The 22,133-nt window shown below is 37.3% G+C and overlaps 1 protein-coding gene across 1 annotated transcript in view; it reads right to left on the bottom strand.

The window, feature by feature from the left end:
• Positions 1-8,601: 8,601 nt before the first annotated feature.
• The window catches only part of LOC127623005 (gigaxonin-like), a 30,958-nt gene continuing 17,426 nt past the window's right edge, over positions 8,602-22,133 (bottom strand). The window contains 11 exon segments of the mRNA XM_052097225.1: positions 8,602-13,080; positions 13,496-13,605; positions 13,805-13,939; positions 15,205-15,341; positions 15,449-15,601; positions 15,950-16,062; positions 16,714-16,835; positions 17,777-17,861; positions 17,864-17,996; positions 20,307-20,657; positions 21,116-21,230. Coding sequence (XP_051953185.1) covers positions 12,908-13,080; positions 13,496-13,605; positions 13,805-13,939; positions 15,205-15,341; positions 15,449-15,601; positions 15,950-16,062; positions 16,714-16,835; positions 17,777-17,861; positions 17,864-17,996; positions 20,307-20,657; positions 21,116-21,230 — 1,627 coding nt within the window. The 3' untranslated portion in view covers positions 8,602-12,907.

Below are 22,133 nucleotides of genomic sequence, written 5' to 3' on the forward strand. Positions count from 1 at the left end.
AATTTCAATTACATTTGCCATTTCATAACATCTCAATTACTATATAAACAAATGAATCTCCATTGTGATTGGATCAGTCAATGTGAGCCCACTTTGACAATTTCTATTCCCCCCACTCAAGAAAAACGATGTGTTTTATGGTTTCACACATTTATTAGGTGTCTTTAAATACTATGTACTAACATTCAAATATATACTATGTATTTATTGTGTAACTACATGTTGTTCTTCTAAATTCTTACAAGATTCACGTTTGCTGCTACTGAGGTTGTGGTACAGGTAAGGGTTGGTTAGGGTTAGGCTAGGTTTAGGGTCAGGAGTAAGGTTAACAGTGTAACTACAAATGTAAACTAAGGCACTTTAAACATGGGTGCAATGCAACAACACATATGTCCATAATAAGTAAGTATCAAATGCTTAATTACAAAGTAGTTAATGACACCTAAAGTGGGACCAAACTTTTGATTTAAATACCTTTAACAAAACTGAAAATGACAATTTTTTTTATTTCTCAAAATAAATTGAGATTTTCATTAGCTACATAAATGTGCAACTTAAAATTTTTGTCATTAAATATGAGACAAAATTACCTCAAGTCAACATTTAGACATGCATACGATGATCAGGAATTTTTTGCAGTTCATAGTAACAAACAGGTGTTTAAGAAAGTGACGTGTTAATTTTTGTTGCTATGTAGTGTTTTGGGAAAAAATAAAATCAATGTCTTGGTCCTCAACCCATTCCTGAACTATTTTTACAGTGTGGCAGGGCATATTATCCTGCTGAAAGAGGCTACTTACATCAGGGAATACCCTTGCCATGAAAGGGTGTAAGTGGTCTGCAACAATATTTAGGTAGGTGGTACGTGTCAAAGTAACATCCACATGAATGCCAGGACCTAAGGATTCCCAACAGGACATTGCCCAGAGCATCACACTGCCTCCGCCGGCCTGCCTTCTTCCCATATTGCATCCTGCTGGAATCTCTTCCCCAGGTAAATGACACACACGCACCTGGCCATCCACATGATCTAAAAGAAAACGTGTTTCATCAGACCAGGCCAACTTCTTCCATTGCTCCATGGTCTGCTCTCCAGGTCTGACGCTCACATGCCCATTGTAGGTGCTTTCGGCAGTGGACAGGGGTCAGCATGGGCACTTTGACCGGTCTGTGGCTACGCAGCCCCATTTGCAGCAAGCTGCTATGCACTGTGTGTTCTGACACCTTACTATCATGACCAGTATTAAGGTTTTCAACAATTTGTGCTACTGTAGCTCTTCTGTGGGATCGCACCAGACGGGCTAGTCTTCGCTTCCCACGCACATCAGTCAGCCTTGGACCCCTGACCCTGTCGCTGGTTCACCGGTTGTCCTTCTTTTGACCACTTTTGGTAGGTACTACCCACTACATAACAGGAACATCCCACAAGACCTGCCGTTTTGGATATGCTTTGACCCAGTCGTCTACCCATCACAATTTTGCCTTTGTCAAAGTCGCTCAGATCCTTACGCTTGCCCATTTTTCCTGCGTCCAACACAAGAAATTCAAGAACAGACTGTTCACTTGTTGCCTAAAATATCCCACCCCTTGACAGGTGCCATTGTAACGAGATAATAAATGTTATTCACTTCACCTGTCAGTGGTTTTAATATTGTGTCTGATCAGTGTATGTTGTTATTACAATTTTAGTCTGGCTTAGTAGATAGAATTCACAAAAAGTGTGCTAATTTTGAGATACAGTACAGCCCTTGTGACAACCGACTCTGGCCTCCCCATATAACAATGGCCCAAATGATTGAAATAATGTTTGTATATGTGCTCCATTTTTATTTTTGCCATTATTTACAGATAGAAAGGAAGGAATATTCTCATAAAATTAAGAAGTTTAAAATTCCTCTCTTTGTGTTGTGGTTAACAGGACTCCGTTCAGCTTTTGTTTGTCTTAAACTGCAATGTCTGAATATAAATAGGCCCACATTTGGTCATTTGAGTTAGGTATTTATTCAACTAGGATATTTCTCTTGACGGCTCACTCTCATTTCACATTAACTGCACATGATTACTTGGGAGTCCGAAGTAAGCAGGGCCACCCATACTCCTAACAAAATGGACACTCCCCTGCCTAGGACAACATTGTTAATGTGCCAGTATTCATTCCTTATGCATTAATGACAACACATTTTATCAGAAAAAGCTGTGACAGTGCAGAGAAGATGACAAAAACCAACACAGATAGTGTTTATTAACACTCTTATGAAGTCAAAGCATAAAAGGTTTCATGCAGATCCACCAATGTTCAGATATGTAAAAGGACTTATGAAATGTCAGCAAGTTAAAAGGAATTGAGATACTTATCTTCTCTCTCATTCTTTTGTAGATTACAATGACCCGTGGCTTATCTGACTATACTGCTATGGGTTTAGTGTCCAAGAACTATCATTCTTAGACAGGGGTACATGAACCCAAGGGGTACTTGGGTTAAAATTTTAATTTCTTTCATCATTTACTTAATGTTTTTCAGAATCTGAATGATGTCCTTTCTTCTGTGGAACACAAAAGAAGATGCTAGGCAGATGTTAGGTCTCAGACTCCATCTACTCTCATTGCATCTTTTTGTATATACAATGAAAGTGAATTGGGATTGACATTCTGCCAAACATCTTTTAAGTTCCACTGAAGAAAGAAAGTCATATGGGTTTGGAACAACAGGAAGTAAAAGACAACAGATTTGTCCTTTTGTGGGTGAACTGTCTCTTTAAACATGCTTAGGAATACTTTTAAAAAGATTATGATTTTGCTTTGTTAAACCTTTAATATGAAAAATACTACTTAAAAATATAAGGGCTTTTAATACATTAAAATAACAAATTGGTTAATATCATGATTTCAGTTCCTTTAGGAACCAAAAGGAAATAAAACTTAAAATGTGTGTAATATGTGTATATTATATACACTCACCGAGCACTTTATTTGGAACACCTGTTCACCTACTTGTTCATGCGATTATATAATCAGCCAATCATGTGGCAGCATTGCAATACATAAAATCATGCAAATACGGGTCAGGAGCTTCAGTTAATGTTCAGTAAATGGGGAAAAAAATGTGATCTCAGTGATTTCAACCATGGCATGATTGTTGGTTAATGGAGAAAAATGTGATCTCAGTGATTTCAACCGTGGCATGATTGTTGGTTAATTGAGAAAAATGTGATCTCAGTGATTTCAACCATGGCATGATTGTTGGTTAATGGAGGAAAATGTGATCTCAGTGATTTCAACCGTGGCATGATTGTTGGTTAATTGAGAAAAATGTGATCTCAGTGATTTCAACCATGGCATGATTGTTGGTTAATGGAGAAAAATGTGATCTCAGTGATTTCAACCGTGGCATGATTGTTGGTGCCAGACGGGCTGATTTCTTGGGTTTTTCACATACAACAGTCTCTAGAATTTACACAGAATGGTGACAAAAAAAAAAAAAAAAACATCCAATGAGTGGCAGTTCTGTGAACAGTAATGCCCTGTTGATGAGAGAGGTCAATGGAGAATGGCCAGACTGGTTCAAGCTGACAGAAAGGCTACACTCAAAAAAATATTTTAGCCTATTTTTAAGATGTATCCATTTCAAATGAATACAAAATGTCCATCTAATTGAATTGCCTAATCTTTAACAAAAAATTTATAAATCTAACAAAATGCAAGTTTTATTAATTACAATTTCTTCAAGACTATTCAATTCAATTAGATGGAAATTTGTTGGATTGAAATGGATACATCTTAAAAATAGGCTAAAATATTTTTTTGAGTGTACGGTAACTCAGAAAACCGCTCTGTACAATTGTAGTGAGCAGAATAGCAACTCAGAATGCACAACACATCAAACCTTGAGCGGGATGGGCTTACACTGTCTATTACACTGATACACACAGTGTGTACAGTCAGGAGTCAGTACATACAGGCCTGCCTTTTGCTGACAACTTTTTTCCAAGTATGGTTGTTGGGATAAAGATATCATATGCCTGCTGGGAATACTGAGGTTACATAATGCTGTGTAAGCAACCAAAACAGCGAGTAAAAAATCTGCGTCACTTGATTTCCCATAGCGAATGATCTGCATGCCTACTGACCAGCCTCTCAACAAGGAAATGAATCAGGCCTACCAGATCATATGCAATCACGATGCAATTCACAATGACTATAAACTTGGTCATGTGACTGACTGTGGTTAAGAGGAAGTATCTTGTTTTTTGTGTGCGTAAACATGGGGGATTGACTTGAAAGGTGCACTGGTTACAGCTCACTTGGATATCAAATATAAACTTTACAGACATGCAGTGGCCCCAAATAGTACAGTATTTGGACACTTAAGATACATTTAAAATGTTATTAATTTAACTGCATTATGTAACAAAACCAAATGCCTTTTTTTTTTTAAAGAAATATATTATAAATGCATTTTTTTTCAAGCAAATCTTTTCACAAAAAGTTTGTTAGGTTTCAGCTGATAAAAAAACTAGATATATTGTTCAAATTTAAGACAATGTATTTGGACACTTTCTGGTCAAACTTTGTGGAACATGTACAAAGCTAATGTGATCTACACCTGTGGTGACTTTGTTAGGACACCTGTGTGAACTTGAAAGGAACTGACTATGCATTCACTAAAAATCACCTTGGCACTAGTTTAAAATTATTAGCATAATTTATGTGCAAATGCAACATGGTTTGATATTTTGTTATTGAATGCAATACAATTAATGCAGACCAACTGGAACAAAGAACATTTCTTGCTATGTTTTTTAAACAGTCACTGTTGCATTGCTCAATCTGACCAATTAATTTTTTTTAAAAGTAGCTCTTATCATGTGTTTGAACCGTAAATGCAACACTCAGTCACAAACTGCAAATAGAGTTGTGTTGTAAGCTTAAGCTGAAAGTGAAACAGCTGTGGTTGGTTAGTTCTTTGATGATGAGGCATTTACAGGAAAACCCTCTAGAATGCAAGAAATTTGTTTTTTCAATACATGGTGGGCAGTCTATAAAAAGACTGTTAACTGTAAATTAGAGGTTATATTTGTTCATGTCATAATGATGCTTATGATGCTGACTTACACAAAAATAGTTTACATTAGAAAATCTGTTTTTTTTATTTTTTTGGTAAATATTGCGAAGTTGGAAAAATGTTTATTTTTGTATTTTACCGTTTTTTTGTTGTTGTTAAAAATAGCATAAGAATTTGAATTAAAAGTTTAATAAAAAATGAACAAAACATTCAGAATTTCTTACGATTTTATTTGTCTCTCTTTTGCTTTATTGACAACATGCACTTGAGCTAGCATGGATTCCACAAGTTGATCTATGTTTTCCCAGCATGATTCCAGACTGCTCCACAGATCATCTGATCACCTCACGGGACCCACCATTCAGGCACATGGTTTCTCTTACCACTGCTACGCTGATGACACACTACCCTACTTGTCTTTCCAGCCCAACAACACCACACTGCTAGAATCTCTGCCTGCCTGGCAGACATCTCGGCCTGGATGAAGGAACACCACCTGCAACTTAACCCAGCCAAGACCAAAGTCCTTGTATTTCCAGCCAAACCTGCTATTGAACACAACATCAGCTGGGTGCAACTACAGTAACGCCTTCCACAATGTTCAGAACTCTATGGGTAACCACTGATAACAAACGAAATTTCTCAGACTACATATCAGACCACAATATCATGTCGATTTACAATCTACAATATCAGGAAGAAAAGACCCTTCCTCTCTGAACATGCCACACAACTTCTTGTTCAGTCACTTGTCACTTGGACTACTATAATGCTCTCTTTGCAGGCATCCCTGCAAATGATCCAGAATGCAGCAGCACATCTGACCTTTAATAAATTCTTGTTGCAATTGAATCTGTTTTGAATAGTATTCTGATGCGAGTGAAACTTTGTAATATGACACTTATTCATACCACTGACTCCTGATGATTTACTTATATTTTCCTCTTTTGTGAGTCACTTTGGATAAACACATCTGCCAAATGAAAAAATGTAAATGTCATCTTGTATGTTTCAATAAATGAAAGGAATTCTGACCTTTTGTATGAAGTTACCATGGTCAGTGTCACACATTTTCTGATATATAGAATCGTATTTATGTCTTATTAATTTTCACAACATTTATTTGTATTATTATTATATTATTATATATTATATATATTATTTTTTTGTAAACCTTAATGTCCAGGTTTGAAATAGTTATTCAATACCAGATTTTCAATGTGGACTTTTATGCAGCACTGTATTTCCAAATATATTTCCACATATCCAAATCTACTCAGTGCTTTCAAGCTACACATTTTATCAGCAGATGCTTTCCCTTGAAATTGAACTTGTGACCTTGGCATTCCTGGTGCTATGCTCTACAAATTGAGCTACAGTTTTATAATGAAATATTACATTAAAGACACTGTACTGAATGAAAAAAACATTTCAATACATGTATCCTTGCAGGATTTATAGAGATCCTGTTGGGATTGCTTTTAACAGATGGACATCAACATTTCAGGTCTGCCCTATTTTATACTCAGGATTATTTTGTGGGCAAGTCCTTGGATCACAAAGGACATGACTTGTCCCTACACACCTTGTCTCAAATGAGAGAAACCTAGCGTGTCTGTCCGAGCAACACTAACTTTGCATCAGTGTCCCAAGACACAAGATTTCTGTTTAAAAGAAGTGCCATCATATGACAGGCCCAGTTTGACTAAATTCATTTCATCCTGTTTATCTACAGTAATCCTGTTAATCCCATGCCTGTACCTCACTGTTTATTCATACAAAAACACATGACACATGTTCTTACACATCAAACACAACCTACAATGAGACATCATTTACTCCACTAAAAAAATCCATTCTCTGGTAACATGCCAGAGTTATGCAACAATCCACAAATGACCAAATTGCTCACGAGTTTCATTTTCATGAGACTTGTGTTCTTGTGAATGGGTATTGTACTCACTCAAGTCACCTTCTGTCAGATGCTACATTGTTATTCTGCCTGATGAAATGACTCTAGCTAATATTCAAATCAAAATCAAAATTAGTTACTAGCAAAAATGTAAAAAAGGTGAGAGATTCCAAAGCAACTGTTCAAGGTAAACTGGCCTTCTCAAAGCTAGCATGAACACAGAATATGCGTTTAAGCATTTTATCATTGTATGGGGGAATGTCATGAAAATATGTCACATTTAACCCCAAAATCAAAGGACAAAATAATAGGTGTACATAAAAAAACTAAAACATAGAATACATTTTATTTTAGAACCATTAAGAATTTTGCATTGTGACATTATTTTCACGATAATTAAGCACATTTCACCCCAAAGTTCTCATTATTACTTCAATACAATGAAGGACAGAAAGGCAGATGTATAAATACAAAATAACATATTCTGATGTGTCTGACTTTCTTCTGCATAACTCAAATGAAGATTTTTAGAAGAATATTTCTGCACTGTTGGTCCATACAATGCAAGTGAATGGTGACTAAAACTTGTGCTGAAAAGCACATAAAAGCAGTATATGAACAGATCAAAATATGACTACTTTTTCACTATAAATCTTTACATTACCAGCCTTCTTGGCGATAATAATTTCAAGGTTGGTTACACTTCCTAGTGCCATCTAGTCCTCTGCATTTGCATCAAGCACAAGGAAGTAGAGGTCAGCGTGGGAACGTTTTTCACACCCCACACTCATCTGCTCCTGCAAGTTTCTATCCCACACCTGAACATTCCTGACCATTCCCAATACTGCATTTGTTTTTCACATAGGGCAAAAGCCATAACAATAGAAAAGTTCATACAAATGTTTTTCTGTTATTGCTATCAGATGAAGTGTGACACAATGCCCATCTGTCTTGCTTGATGTTGGTTTCTTAACACTAAATTGACCATTTTGTAGTCTGAGTTTCACATCCTTGTGATGACTCGGTGTGCCCATGCTTTTCTCTACCATTCTTCTAAAGTCCCACTGATTACCCGCCTGCTCTAAATAATTCATAATTTATTGCACGTGCTGTATGCACATTTATTTTACGTTGAAAAAAACACCAACTTATTTTATTTGTTTTAGGATTAATTAATTAATAATAATAATAAAAAAAGATATCCACATCAGATATTTCAGGCTTTTCTCTGACCGCCTGGTCCTATCCACATGTCATGGGATTGCCGTCTGCTCCAGGAAGTGTAATCAAGCTTAAAATCATGATCATGCCTAGAGACTACAATGGCAAGATGTGCAGTGCTCCTTTTTGGAGCTTCCATTTTTTGGTACCCCTTCACTTGCATTGTAAGGACCAACAGAGCTGAGATATTCTTCTAAAAACCTTTGTTTGTGTTCTGCAGAAGAAAGCCATCCACATCTAGGATGGCATGAGGGTGAGAAAATGATGAGAGAATTTACATTTTTGGGTGAACTATCCATTAAAGTTAGAATACAAATAGACTTAATTCTGTAATTAAGTTCTTGAATCACATTTAAAGGCTTTATGACATTTTTAATAACTATGTAAAAGAAACAAGAACTTCTGCATCATATTTTATTGAGCGGCAGATGGAAATATTTCAACATAAGAGGCCAACTTAATAGCCCGACTTGCTCGCAAAACATCCACAAACATGGAATGAGAATAAACAGTAAAAATAAACCTTTTTACAAGAACACCACTTTGCATTACATAAACATTGTGTAACATTTCATTAAATCACACTGTTCTGGCAGAAATTATGTGTTTTAGTGTTTTGTGCAAATGAGTCTTGACAATGTTTATAGTAGTGTCTGTTTTGATAATTTCCTTAAGCATGTATTGTGTGTGAAGTCTAGGCCACAAATACACATAATATATGAAGCATTGACAATAGTTCTATTCTGCACTGACAGCACTTTGGATCATCTTTACATTAGATGTCAATAACATCTGAATTTTATGTTATGATACAAAAAGACCATTCCACTTGCATACCTTGCATCTAGTGACCGGTGCATTTTGTGTAGACACCAAAAATAATAGTGGGTCCTAGCATTTTGTTTGTCGGAATTCCTCTTTTCAAGAAGTCTTTTTCGACAAATGTTAGTGTCCAGTGTGTGAAGATGTTTTATTCTATATTTCTGCTATTGGTGTGCATTTCCATAGTGGTGAATATGCAATGTTTGTCTCTTCAATTAGAACAGACAGCAGCATCATGAATAATGCACAGAACAAATGGGGTCACCAGACGCAAAAAAACATCCACACTGACAGGAAAGCCAGTTCAGAGGTCATTAACAAAATACTCTTGCCACAGAAGGGTGAGACCTTGCATCTATTTCTGTTATGGTGTTGCGTTCAGAGTCCCTGGATACGGAACCAACAGAAAAAGTTGATCAGATAAAATGGACAGACCATCATATAGGCAGCCAGGCACATAAAACATGCAAATTTCCACCACCCTTAGTTTCCACTTTTGACAATACAACACATAGGCAATTAGGTTAGTGTACTTCACATACTCTAAAACATAAACCTTTATTAGGTCAGGTGTGATATTCTCACACATGTGTGAGAATAATCGCACATAAATAATAAATAAAAATTAAAAATACATCAACTCAAATAATAAAAGTATAGTTCACCCCAAAATTAAACTTTAAAACCATTATATCATTTTAAACTTGTATGACATTCTTTCTTCTAAAGGAGATGCAAAATGCAAAATGTTTGGGACAGACAGACACAGTCACCATTTAATTTCATTGTATGGAGAATTAAAAATGTTTTCATTATTATTATATTTTAGAATCTTCATTATCTCTTTAAGACCACACAAGGTAAACGTTTAAGATGAATACATTTTTTTTTTTTATGTCATTTATTTATTGTCATTTGTGTTCTGTTAGCTTTCTAACAAATGTACAAAATAAGAACTTGACCATGAACAAAATAAACCCATAGCTGGGTTTTTAATTGGACTTTTTTCACAAATTAAATCTAGATGGGACAAACAAATTTGATAAATTTTCAGCCTTTGTACGACAAAACAAGTATGAAATACAGTTAATTAGGCCACCAAAAAAAAAAACGTAATAAATTACAAATTAATGCACTGATTTTTGAAAGGAAAAATATATTTATACTAATTAAAAATGTGAGTAATTTAATTCACAGAATTTTTTTTTTGATTAATCGTTAACAGTAATATGACATCATAAACCATTTGAGTAATCTAAAACTCCCTCTCTACATTGACTGTACATTAGCAAGAACAATTTGTGCTGCATACCAATGTACTGATTTGCACATTGAATATAATAAGTCTACACACCTCTGTTAAAATGGCCAGTTTTTGATATGTAAAAAATTAATCCAAGTTAAATCATGTCATATCTTCTTCCACCTTTATTGTGATAAAATGCAGTCAACCAAATTCAAGTGAACAACAAATAGCAAGGAGAAAATAAAAATAAAGACTTACAATAACCTCGCTGCATAAGTGTGCACACCCTTTCATAATGGGGCATGTGAATCTGTATACAATTGACCAATCATATTCAAAATCTTATTCGAAAGAAATTATATTCCTCTTGTCATCAATTAAGATTACCCTTAATAAAAATCATCTTTTTCTGTAGGATTTTCTAGGCATCTTCTTGGTTGCACCTTTCTGCTTAAGCCATGGTCCATAAAGAGCTTGCAAAGGATGTGCAGCATCTTATTGTGAAGAGATAACAATCAGAAGAGGGGTACAAAATACAATTTAAAACATTAGATGTGCCATGGAACATCGTGAAAGCCATCTTGAACAAGTGGAGAAAACGGGGCACCACAATGACATTCCAAAGAACAGGGCACCCATCAAAATTGATGAAAAACAAGAAGAAAACTTATTAGTGAGGCTGCCCAGGGACCTACAGCAACATTAAAGGAGCTGCAAGAATATTTGTAAAAGTCTGGTCCCTCACTGCATGTGACAATAATATCCTGGATTCTTCATATTTCTGGGCTTTGGGGTAGGATGGCAAAATGGAAGTAATTACTCCACTAAAATTATGTGGCAAAATATTTTATGGTTTGATGAAACTGATACAGAACCTTTTGGGCATACTTTTAAAAGGAATGTTTGGCACAAAAACAAGATTGCTCATCACCCAAACAACACCATACCCACGGTGAAGCATGGTGGTGGAAGCACAGAGCTATGGGGCAGCTTCTCTTCAGCTACGACTGGGAAATTAGTCAAGATATAAATGATCATGGAAAGTGCCAAATACTAGTTATTTTCAGCACATAACATGCAGGCCTCCATTAGAAAGCAGAAGATGAAGAGGAATTTCATCCTTCAGCACGATAATGACAAAGGAATGGCTTCAAAACTTGATGATCAACATTTTGGAATGGCCCAGTCAGAGCCCAGACCAAAATCCAATTGAAAATGTATGGAATGACTTGAAGAGGGCTGTGCACAAGAGTTCCCCTCACAATCTGACAGGTCAGGAGATTTTTTTGCAAGGAAGAGTGGGATAAAAATGGGCAAAGATGTGCTAAGCTGAGATACTCTTATTCAAAAAGACTGGCTGCTGTATTAAAAGCAAAAGATGCTTCAAACAAGCCGTTCTGAAGTTTTCACCTGACTGAGCCATTAAATTAGGCACTCCCTCTCATTCCAAAACTCTGCCCTCCAAAGATAATTTTGTGACGAAAACAGAGCAAAAGAGCAGCATTGTTTGTTCCATTTGCTGTCAAATTCAACAGTGGCACAATAGCGCCATCAACTGACAAACTTTATGAATCATATCCTCAATGATCAGCTTCAAAGACAACATTATGAGAGCGAGCAAAATGAGTGACATTTTAAAAACGTGACAATGTGCGTGGTCCGCAGACACATTTTGTTTGCGGTTTACAAAGTCTACAGCTGTCAGAATCTGGTGAGATATCTCAGGACACTTATTTCATTAATATCGTAGGACATTTTTTTGCATACTTTTCCATGAAAAAACAGCACCTTTAAGGGGTGTGCACACTTATGCAACCAGATTTTTGAATTTGGTTGTTTGCATTTGATCAAAAAGACCTGACATGATTTATCTTGGATTCATTTCTTAACATTTCAAACACGTGCGTTTTTAACAGGGGTGTGTAGACATTTTATAGCCACTAATAAAAAAATATGTACAGTACCACTATCCCTGACAAGTGAATGATTTGTTCCCTTACTTACTGCACCCACATTTAATACTCAACTAGAACTGTATATAAAGACAACATTAACCTCCCTCTCCAATTTCAAAGAGTTAGTTTAAGACAAGCAGCAGACGGGTAAAAACTATTGTAAACGAATCAAATAAAGCATTAAAACAGACAGCTTAATGTATCTGTGATTCCTGTTAATGGGAGTCAAAACTAGCGGTATGAATCTTTAGGCATCTCATGTTTCTATTTGATTTTGAATCGAGTCATACTTTGATTCAAAAATGATCCTTGATGCACCACAGTTCTTCAGCAACATCACATTCATGCAAACCTTGTGCAAGTGAAGGTGGCTTGTTGCCAAATTCTGTGTAACGCATAAAAGCCAGACTAAACTATGTCTTTTCTGTTCTGATATATTTCCCCACCACTCCGAATCGCTCAAAACAGAAAGGGATCCAAAAAGAGGACATCTGATTCATCCCCTTACAAAAAGGCAACAAACGTTAAAAAGTTTAGTTCATTTAAACTTTTTCCCTGTTATAACCGAACCTCAGCAGTAGCCACTTCAATTCCACAACCCTCTGGCATCCTCCTGCAGAGCAGCAGATGATGGATGAGTGACATAACGTAGAACTCAGTGGTGAGGATGCAAGTTCTGGTTATGTGGACTACACCCGGATCTGGAACTGGCCTTGTTGAAGCTGCAGGCGGAACAGTTTACAGTTGGCGATCCGTAGGGAGGCACAGCTTGTTTTACTCAGATCAGAGGACATGAGTGATCTGGTAGGGTGCCAGGTCCCTGTGCTTCTGCGGAACTCCCGGACATAGTCAAAGTTATTGCCTGCAGACAAAACATCAAGAAATAAATATTATGTAGTGGGTAAGCTCCATACAAACACAGGTATGTGCACTTAGCAGTTTTGGGGAGTAAGAAATTAAAAGTGGTGATACTACTAATTTAAGTTTTCACCTCCAGATAATAGTTTGCTACATGGCCCAGTGTGATTATTAAACCCCCAAAAGCTGTGATTTAATAAAAAATTAAAAAAATCTTAACATTATTATTTAAAAAAAAAAACAATTTAAATATTTATATAAATATATAAATTACCAAATCTGTGTGAATTCATAAAAATAAAAAGAAAATTGCGGTCTGACCGTCATCTTTGTCTTGAGTTCACAACTCAAATACAGGGTTCCCACTTTTATCAAGGCACAGACTTCCAGGAAAATGCTTTGAATTCTTATCAGCTTACCTGTGTCAAGTTCTCCTACTACATATACACTTGGACCAATGGGTACAGCTCCATACACAAAGGATGATGTGGCTTGTATACAGAGGTTTTGGTCATCTAAAAGCATCCACCTGCAGGCAATAAAAAACGAATAAGAGACAAGCATCTGCATGAACATGACTCCAGTCTGTCGGAGTGTTGTTTTGAAGAACAAACATCTGTCCGGGGACTGCAGATGAAAAATAGCCTTCTGGCTAATTCTGGCATATTGGCAGCAATGTTAATTAATATGCACTGTCCCTGTAATAATAAATAAATAAATAAACACACCTTTTCAGTTCATCATGGAAAAACTCAGACTTGGCGATGGTCATCTGACTGGACTCTGTATTGTCAGCGTCTCTGTTCCTAACACCACCAAACACGTAGAGCTCTTGTCCAACGCCACAAGCTACTGCTCCAAACCTGTGGACAGAAATTAAGCTATCTGCAGTTAGCCATTAATAATTTATTCCACAAGTGAAAGTGTTCAATTACAAGGGATTATTGAGAAAAAGTGTGTCATATTGCAGCAAGCACCTTTTTGTAGAATAAAGCAACATCTTCTCAAAGTCTTCAACTCATGTGATTGTACATCATTTTAAACAGATTTGTCAAAACTACAATTCTACTATAACTATTTCTTTCTGTTTAAAGGTTCAGCAATAAACTAATAAATCACTGATTGCAACTTGAAGTACACATATGGACATCATTACTCTACATCCCAAAACAAGAACATCTAGAAAAATGACTATTTATTTTGCTCCAGATGGTGAAAAGGTCTAATGTTTCCAGTTACATGGGATAGACAGATAGGTCCCATGTCTACTACTGTTCTAAAGACACATCTGCAAGGCATCAAACATAACAGGGTGTGTCTAACAATTCAGCCATTGTAAGACCTTTATGAAGACTCACTGCTGCCTTCCCAATGATATCTCTTTAATTATGACATTTATCTGCATCATAGACAGGATGGGGAGAAGACGCTCCCCAAATCTGCATAAACAAAGTGTGTGCCACTTCAAGCGCTCAAAATATTTGTGGTTTGAAATGCATGGGGCCAAAGATGCAGTGAATGTCTTCATATGTTTCACAATTAAACAGTAGAGGACAGTTTTGTAACTTGACACATTTTTGCCAATAAAAATATAGACCTTTACACATTATGTCACCAATAAAAGGTATACGCTCCTCATTTGATAACAATTTGTATTTTTTGATAAAAAAGGTTTTTGTGAATGACACACACACACACACACACACACACACACACAAAAATTGTTTTTGAACATATTCAAAACATATTACTGTTCTCATGTTTATATTTTTCCTCATTTAGAAGTCATGGTGCATTAAAGTGTCTGCTAAATGAACTAGAAGAAAATGCAGTATTGTGGGTGGTTGCCAGGGCATTGCTAAATGTTTGCCAAGGTGTTCCGTCTGTTTTTCGAGGCTTACTGCCCCAAGTCAAAAGATCCCATTCCAAAGCCTCTATGATATTCTGGTCTCTAGCCTCATGTCTCTGCTGTAGTTAATGGGAGTTTCATACACCAGGTGAAATCACTTCAAAAGTTTTGGACCGAAAGTTAAAACTTAGGTTAAGAGGTTTGTTAAAATCACTATTATGAGAAGTATGAGAAATAGTAATAGTAAAACATCTAATATATGTAAATGTATCACTTAACCTGCGCTCCTTAAGTGGACAGACTGCGGTCCACTGCTGAGTTCTGGGGTCATAGAACTCCACAGAGTCATTCACCTTTCCATATGATCCACCACCCATTACATAGAGCCTCTTTTTCATGGTGGCACAGCAACCAAACTAGAAAATGGAGATCCACACAACACACATCCACATAAGTATGAGAAGTATAAGTGCATTCCAATATAAGCGTGCAAATTTTTACAGCAAAAACATTTATACATCACCTTGCGCTCTGTGGTCATTTTGGGTTGGGGTCTCCAGATGTTACAATGGGGGTCAAACACCTCCATCGTGAGCAGAACCTCAGTGTCCTTGTTTTCCCCTCCCAGAACATAAATCAGTCCATCCAGCTCGGCAATTCCAAAGTGTTGTCGGGCCTTCAACAGAAACAAGAAAATACAGTAGCACAATTGTGACACCTGCTGGTATATGCAACTACATCACAGTTTCCATTTAAATGAGAACATATTTTGCATATTTAACCAGGTAGTAAATTACATATTGTACATAAGTAAATCCCAATAACATAAATGATTCTCTCTGAACAAATTATGTATGTACATGCATTCAATATGCCAAAACGAATATAGGTCAATGTAGTGCAATTAAAAGGTTTACCACACTGCCCCATGTGGAGACTTTTGGTATTGGCGTTCATTTTTGTTTAAACTTTCCAACGTCTGAATTGATTTTTTGGATATTCTGTACATGTTTGGCAGGAATACCTGCATCATTGCTGGGATTGGCGTCCAGGTATTAGTCTCTGGGTCATATTTCTCTCCACTGCTCAACTCAGTTTTGTTCTCATTCATTCCTCCTATGGCAAACAGGTATCCCTCTATTCGGAGAGACAAGCCAACATTATACAAGTAATAAAAATGGAAGCAAGCACTTTGATCCTCAGCCAATGCATGTCTGCCACATATCTGTCAGTCTACTGTGTTAGAACCAAAGATCTATTTCCCAAATGCGTAAGGGAGAGTGTCAGTCATCCTGTCCCATTGTTATCACTCTTATTAGTCAAATAATCATTTACATTTATATTTATGCATTTGGCAGACGCTTTTATCCAAAGCGACTTACAGTGCACTTATTACAGGGACAATCCCCCCGGAGCAACCTGGAGTTAAGTGCCTTGCTCAAGGGCCCAACAGTGGCATCTTGGTGGTGCTGAGGCTTGAACCCCCGACCTTCTGGTCAGTAACCCTGAGCCTCAACCACTGAGCCGCCACTGCCCCATATGTAATCATATGTAAATATTTCTAGTCTTCTACTGTCAACAGTCGTTTGAAAAGTTATCTATCATCCAGAAGGGCAGAGATTTACAGTGATCCCAAATGGTATATGGACACTTAAGCCACACTTAACCAACTAATTTTTAGTGGACACAGGTGTCACAGTAGAGTAACCACAGGTGCAGTAACCACTTTACTGACATGAAAATCCAACGTGTCTTAATTGATAGTTAAAAATAAGCATTATAACAGACCTGCTGACACTACCCCATGTCCAATGCGCCTCTCACTCATAGACTGCAATTCGATCCACAGTTGCCTGTTACGGTCGTAAAGAGGACACAAGCAGCGTGCTGCTGCCGTGGGCTTTTGAGAGCTAAATTACAAATCGAACACAGTACAAAAAATTCATAAACATTCACTCTGAAGTTTCACTTAACACACACAAAAAAGGGTAAAATAAACCAGATCTCTTCTAATCAAGTTTTAATTACACCGATCAGCCTCAACATTAAAACCACCTGCCTAATATTATGTAGGTCCCCCTCGTGCTGCCAAAATAACTCCAACCCGCATCTCAGAATAGCATTCGGAGATGCTATTCTTCTCACCACAATTGTACAGTGCGCTTATCTGAGACACCAAAGACTTTGTCAGTTCTATTCTCTGTTGACCTCTCTCATGGGTCACTGGATGTTTTCTGCCACCATTCTGAGTAAATTCTAGAGACTGTTGTGTGTGAAAATCCCAAGAGATCAGCAGTAACACAAACACTCAAACCAGCCCATCTGGCACCAACAATCATCCATGTGATTATCTAATCAGCCAATCGTGTGGCAGCAGTGCATAAAATCATGCAGATACAGGTCATGAACTTCAGTTAATGTTCACATCAACCATTAGAATAGGGGGAAAAGAAAATTCTCTCATTGAATTGGACCATGGATGATTGTTGGTGCCAGACCAGGTGCTGGTTTGAGTATTTCTTTAACTGCTGATCTCCTGGGATTTTCACGCACAACAGTCTTCAAAATTTACTAAGAATGGTGCAAAAAACCAAACATCCAGTGAGCGGAAATTCTGCAGATGGAAACGGCGGTCAACAGAGAATGGCTAGACTGGTTCGAACTGACAAAGTCTATGTTAACTCAGATAATCGCTCTGTACAACTGTGGTGAGAAGAATAGCATCTCAGAATGCTATTCTGATATGTGGGTTGGCGCTGTTTTGGCAGCACGAGGGTAAACTACACAATATTAGGCAGGCGGTTTTAATGTTGTGGCTGATCAGTGTATATTTACACATGTTAACACTCACTTCCTGTCCTCACCCCCCACTATTACGATACACTCGGAGTAGCCGCGGGGTTTAAACGCAGCAAGCAGTGCCTCCCCCTGCTGCTCTGCTCCCCCAGAGACTCCATGCAGCACTTCCCTATCACCTCCCTCATCAGGGGGTCTCCCAACATCTGCTCCTGGAGGTAGCACTTGTCCAAGCTTTGAACCCACACAGCAGACATTACCTCTTTCATATAGACCTAGAGAAAAGGTACAGAAGAAGCAACTATCAGACAGTCTGAAAAAGTAGCTAAAATGTAGGGATGTTTGCACTTTCATATGCTCTAAATAAGTTACATGTAAATTTCCGTTTTAAAGACCACAAGATTTGAAGGTTTGTCATTATTTGACATAAATCAACATAACAAAATGAGACAAATGAATTGAAAATGTAATTTACTACTAAAGCCATAAAAAACCACCCTGAATGGTTTTTGAGTGAGTATATGGAAATGTGCTTCATGGGCATATCCTGTTCATTCGGTCTACATAACTTGCAAAATAACAATAAACCTTATTTCTCTTTAAACCTCATCTGGTTAAATATGTGGGGAAATATATATATATATGTACAGTGTGTGTGTGTGTCTGAAAAAAAAAAACCTTTATCTGGTGAAAATATATGCTATAAAAAAATCATAGTAAGGAAACCCTTCAGACATTCTATAAATCGGTTTTAAAAACTATTGGATGATTACTTTATCATTCTTTTCCACATCCTTAGTTAGTGATACTAGCAAAATCCACTATTGTTAGTCCTTTAACAGCAGCAGAATATAACATCTTATTTTTTTCTGTTCAAACAGGTATACATTGCATATTCTTTTACACTGGCGGCAAAAAGTTTGGAATAATGTACAGATTTAGCGGTTTCGAAAGGAAATTGGTACTTTAATTCACCAAAGTGGCATTCAACTGATCACAAAGTATAGTCAGGACATTACTTATGTAAAAACAGCACCATCACTATTTGAAAAGGTTTTTATTGTATTTATTCATTTTCTCCCCAATGCATTCTCGTGGTTGCATAGTGACTTGCCTCAATCCGGGTGGTGGAGGACGAATCTCAGTTCAACCCGCTCATCTTATCTCGTGGCTTGTTGAATGCATTACCGCGGAGATATAGTGTGGAGGCTTCACGCCATCCACCGCAGCATCCACGCACAACTCACCACGTGCCTCACCGAGAGCGAATCACATTATAGCATCCACGAGGAGGTTACCCCATGTGATTCTACCCTCCCTAGCAACCAGGACAATTTGGATGCTTAGGAGACCTGGCTGGAGTCACTCAGCACACCCTGGGATTCAAACTTATGAACTCCAGGTGTGGTAGTCAGCGTCTTTACTCACTGAGCTACCCAGGCCCTGAAAAATTAATTTTTTATCAAATCTAGACAGGCCCCATTTCCAATAGCAATTCCAACACCAACACCTTATCCTTGAGTAATCATGTTAAATTGCTAATTTAGTACTAGAAATCACTTGACATAATATCAAGCACAGTTGAAAGCTATTTGCTTCATTAAATGAAGCTTAACATTTTCTTTGTTTTTGAGTTGTCACAGTATGCCATAGACTGGCACGTCTTAAGGTCAATATTAGGTCAAGAATGGCAAAAAAAGAAACAGATTTCTCTAGAAACTCAGTCAATCATTGTTTTGAGGAATGAAGGCTTTACAATACCTGAAATTGCAAAATTGCCATTGATTTCAAAAAAAGGTGTACACTACAGTCACCAAAGACAAAGGACAACTGGCTCTAACAAGGACAGAAAGAGATGTGGAAGGCCAGATGTACAACCAAACAAGAGGATAAATACATCAGAGTCTCTAGTTTGAGAGTCTCACATGTTTCACATGTCCTCAGCTGACAGCTTCACTGAATTCTACCCGCTCAACACCAGTTTCATGAACAACAGTAAAGAGAAGGCCTCTTTAAGGTGCAGGCCTTATGGGAAGAATTGCAACGAAAAAGACACTTTTGAAACAGAAAAACAAAAAGACAGACATTAGACAACAGATAATTGGAAAAGAGTGTTCTGGATCTTAACCCCATTTAACTTTCGTGGGATCAGCTAGACTGTAAGGTGTGTTAGATGTGCCCGACAAGACAGCCATAACTATGGAAAGTGCTACAGGAAGTGTGGGGTGAAAAGTCATCTGAGTATCTGGACAAACTGACAGCAAGAATGCCAAGGATCTGCACAATTGTCATTGCTGCACATGGAGGATTTTTTGATGAATCTTTAAAGCAGTTTTTTTTCAAATTGTAATAGTAACTTTTCACGTTATTAATATCCTGACTATACATTGCGGTTCAGTTGAATGCCACTTTGGTGGAAAAATTACAAATTTCTTTCCATAAGAGGAAAATCTGTACATTATTCCAAACTTTTGGCCACCAGTGTATATAAAGCTTATATGCACTAATTATAATAATAATCAGTGCATCCATAAATGGATCATATGGAATTTTAGGGACTTTTCCAGAATAACGGTCCCACTCACTCGTCGAGCTTCAATGTCATGGCTGAGCCAACGGACCACGGCCTCCAGCACATGCCTTTCGTTCCCCACGTTGAGCTTCTCAATGGACAGCAGTTCACACAGGCGATCGGGCGGCTGCTCCAAGAATTCCTCCGTATTGGCCACGTCTCGAAAATGCGTCTGCAGGAACTCAGTGGCAACGTGGTAGACATGGTGTAGGCAGTAAAGCAAGGAGAAGACCCGTATGCCGATGCAGTTCTCTGCGGTGATGCAGCTCTCCAGAAACTGACAGCACAGAGATTTTAGGTCAGTGAGGAGAAGAAGATCAGCAGCTTGGACCACATCCTGAATTGTGTCTTCACTCAGGGTAACCTAGAAATCAGAGCACCAAAGAAAGGATTTTAGTTTGGCCCTCACAACAGCCATCCATCTGTGATTGTCGATATGGAAACTACATGCAGGGTCCACACACCTTTTGACCAATGAATTTTCAAGACTTTTCCACAAAAAGTAATTTCTAGAAAATCAATTCCAGAGCTGAGCATATGTAAAAAAAAAAAAAAAGTATATATATATATATATATATATATATATATATATATATATATATATATATATATATATATATATATATATATACATTCAATGCAGAAATGTACATGACTTTTCGATAACTTTTTAATGTTTTGTTAAAATTTTCCAAACTTTTTCAGGATGGTAAAAAAATATTTTAAAATTCACTGACTGTGGGAGCCCTGCAAATAGATTGACAAACACACACTCATCAATACATGTACATAAATGTAAATGAAATAAACGTCTATTATCACCTCCCCACTGAAAATGTAGTCCAAGATCTGTTTCATGGTTGCCACAGAGATCCCTTGTAAATCGATTTTGTATACAGATCCATCCTCTTTCGGTGGGTTGTAATTTAATTTGGTCCTAGAAACAGGTTGTACAATCACTTTAAATCTCTGATGTACAAGAAAAATATTATTTAAATATCTTGCAGGGTTCCCACACCATTTGATCAATGAATTTCCATTACTTTTCCTGTCATTTGTGATCACTGTATAAGGATTTTCATAAATTATTTTATAAAGATTGCATGAAGAGCAATTTCTTTATGATTAAATATTTTACAGCCTACTTTATGCTCTTTAGAAAGAAGCCTGGCCACCCCAATTTTAAAATCTTGTTGCATTTATGACTGTACCTGTCACAGTAAGGAATAACTAAGACATTTCTTTAACATTCAATAAATATTAGTTATCGTTACCTGCAAAATCCACTATCGGTCGACCTCTAATTTCCATGATTTTGCCAGGCCTGGAAATCACAATTTCTCTGATATTTCCAGGTTCTCCATGCCTGTGAGAACCCTTAAGCCAAGTTTCTACAACAGAAGCCAAACCTTTATTTCTCCTGAACGAACTAAAGACCCCATAGAGGAGCGAAGCCTGTGTTTATTCTATGTGTGGCATTATTTTAAAAATGGTTTGTTGAGGAAAATAAACAAAGAACGTCACGTCCAAACCACCAATCATCTATGCTCTTCAACTAGCCAGGTTCTCCTAGGTCAAGAATTTCAGGGATTTAGAGGTTGTATACGCACATCTAAATGGAATGCAGGTGGACTTCCGGTAGCGCGCGAACACTGTTGGCAGCGTGAGGGAATTGCTCTCCCAACAGATATTTGTAAAAGCCCCAAAATATTTAAATATTCAGTTAATCTTTATATAAAACACTACAATGGAGTGTGGGGCAGGAATGGAAACAAGGGCGAAACAAAAGAAGTTCCAGGACGCGATGAAAAGACTGGAGAAGAAAAGGGTGAAAAAGAGC

Source organism: Xyrauchen texanus, chromosome 29, assembly GCF_025860055.1.
Source record: "Xyrauchen texanus isolate HMW12.3.18 chromosome 29, RBS_HiC_50CHRs, whole genome shotgun sequence".
NCBI lineage: Eukaryota > Metazoa > Chordata > Actinopteri > Cypriniformes > Catostomidae > Xyrauchen > Xyrauchen texanus.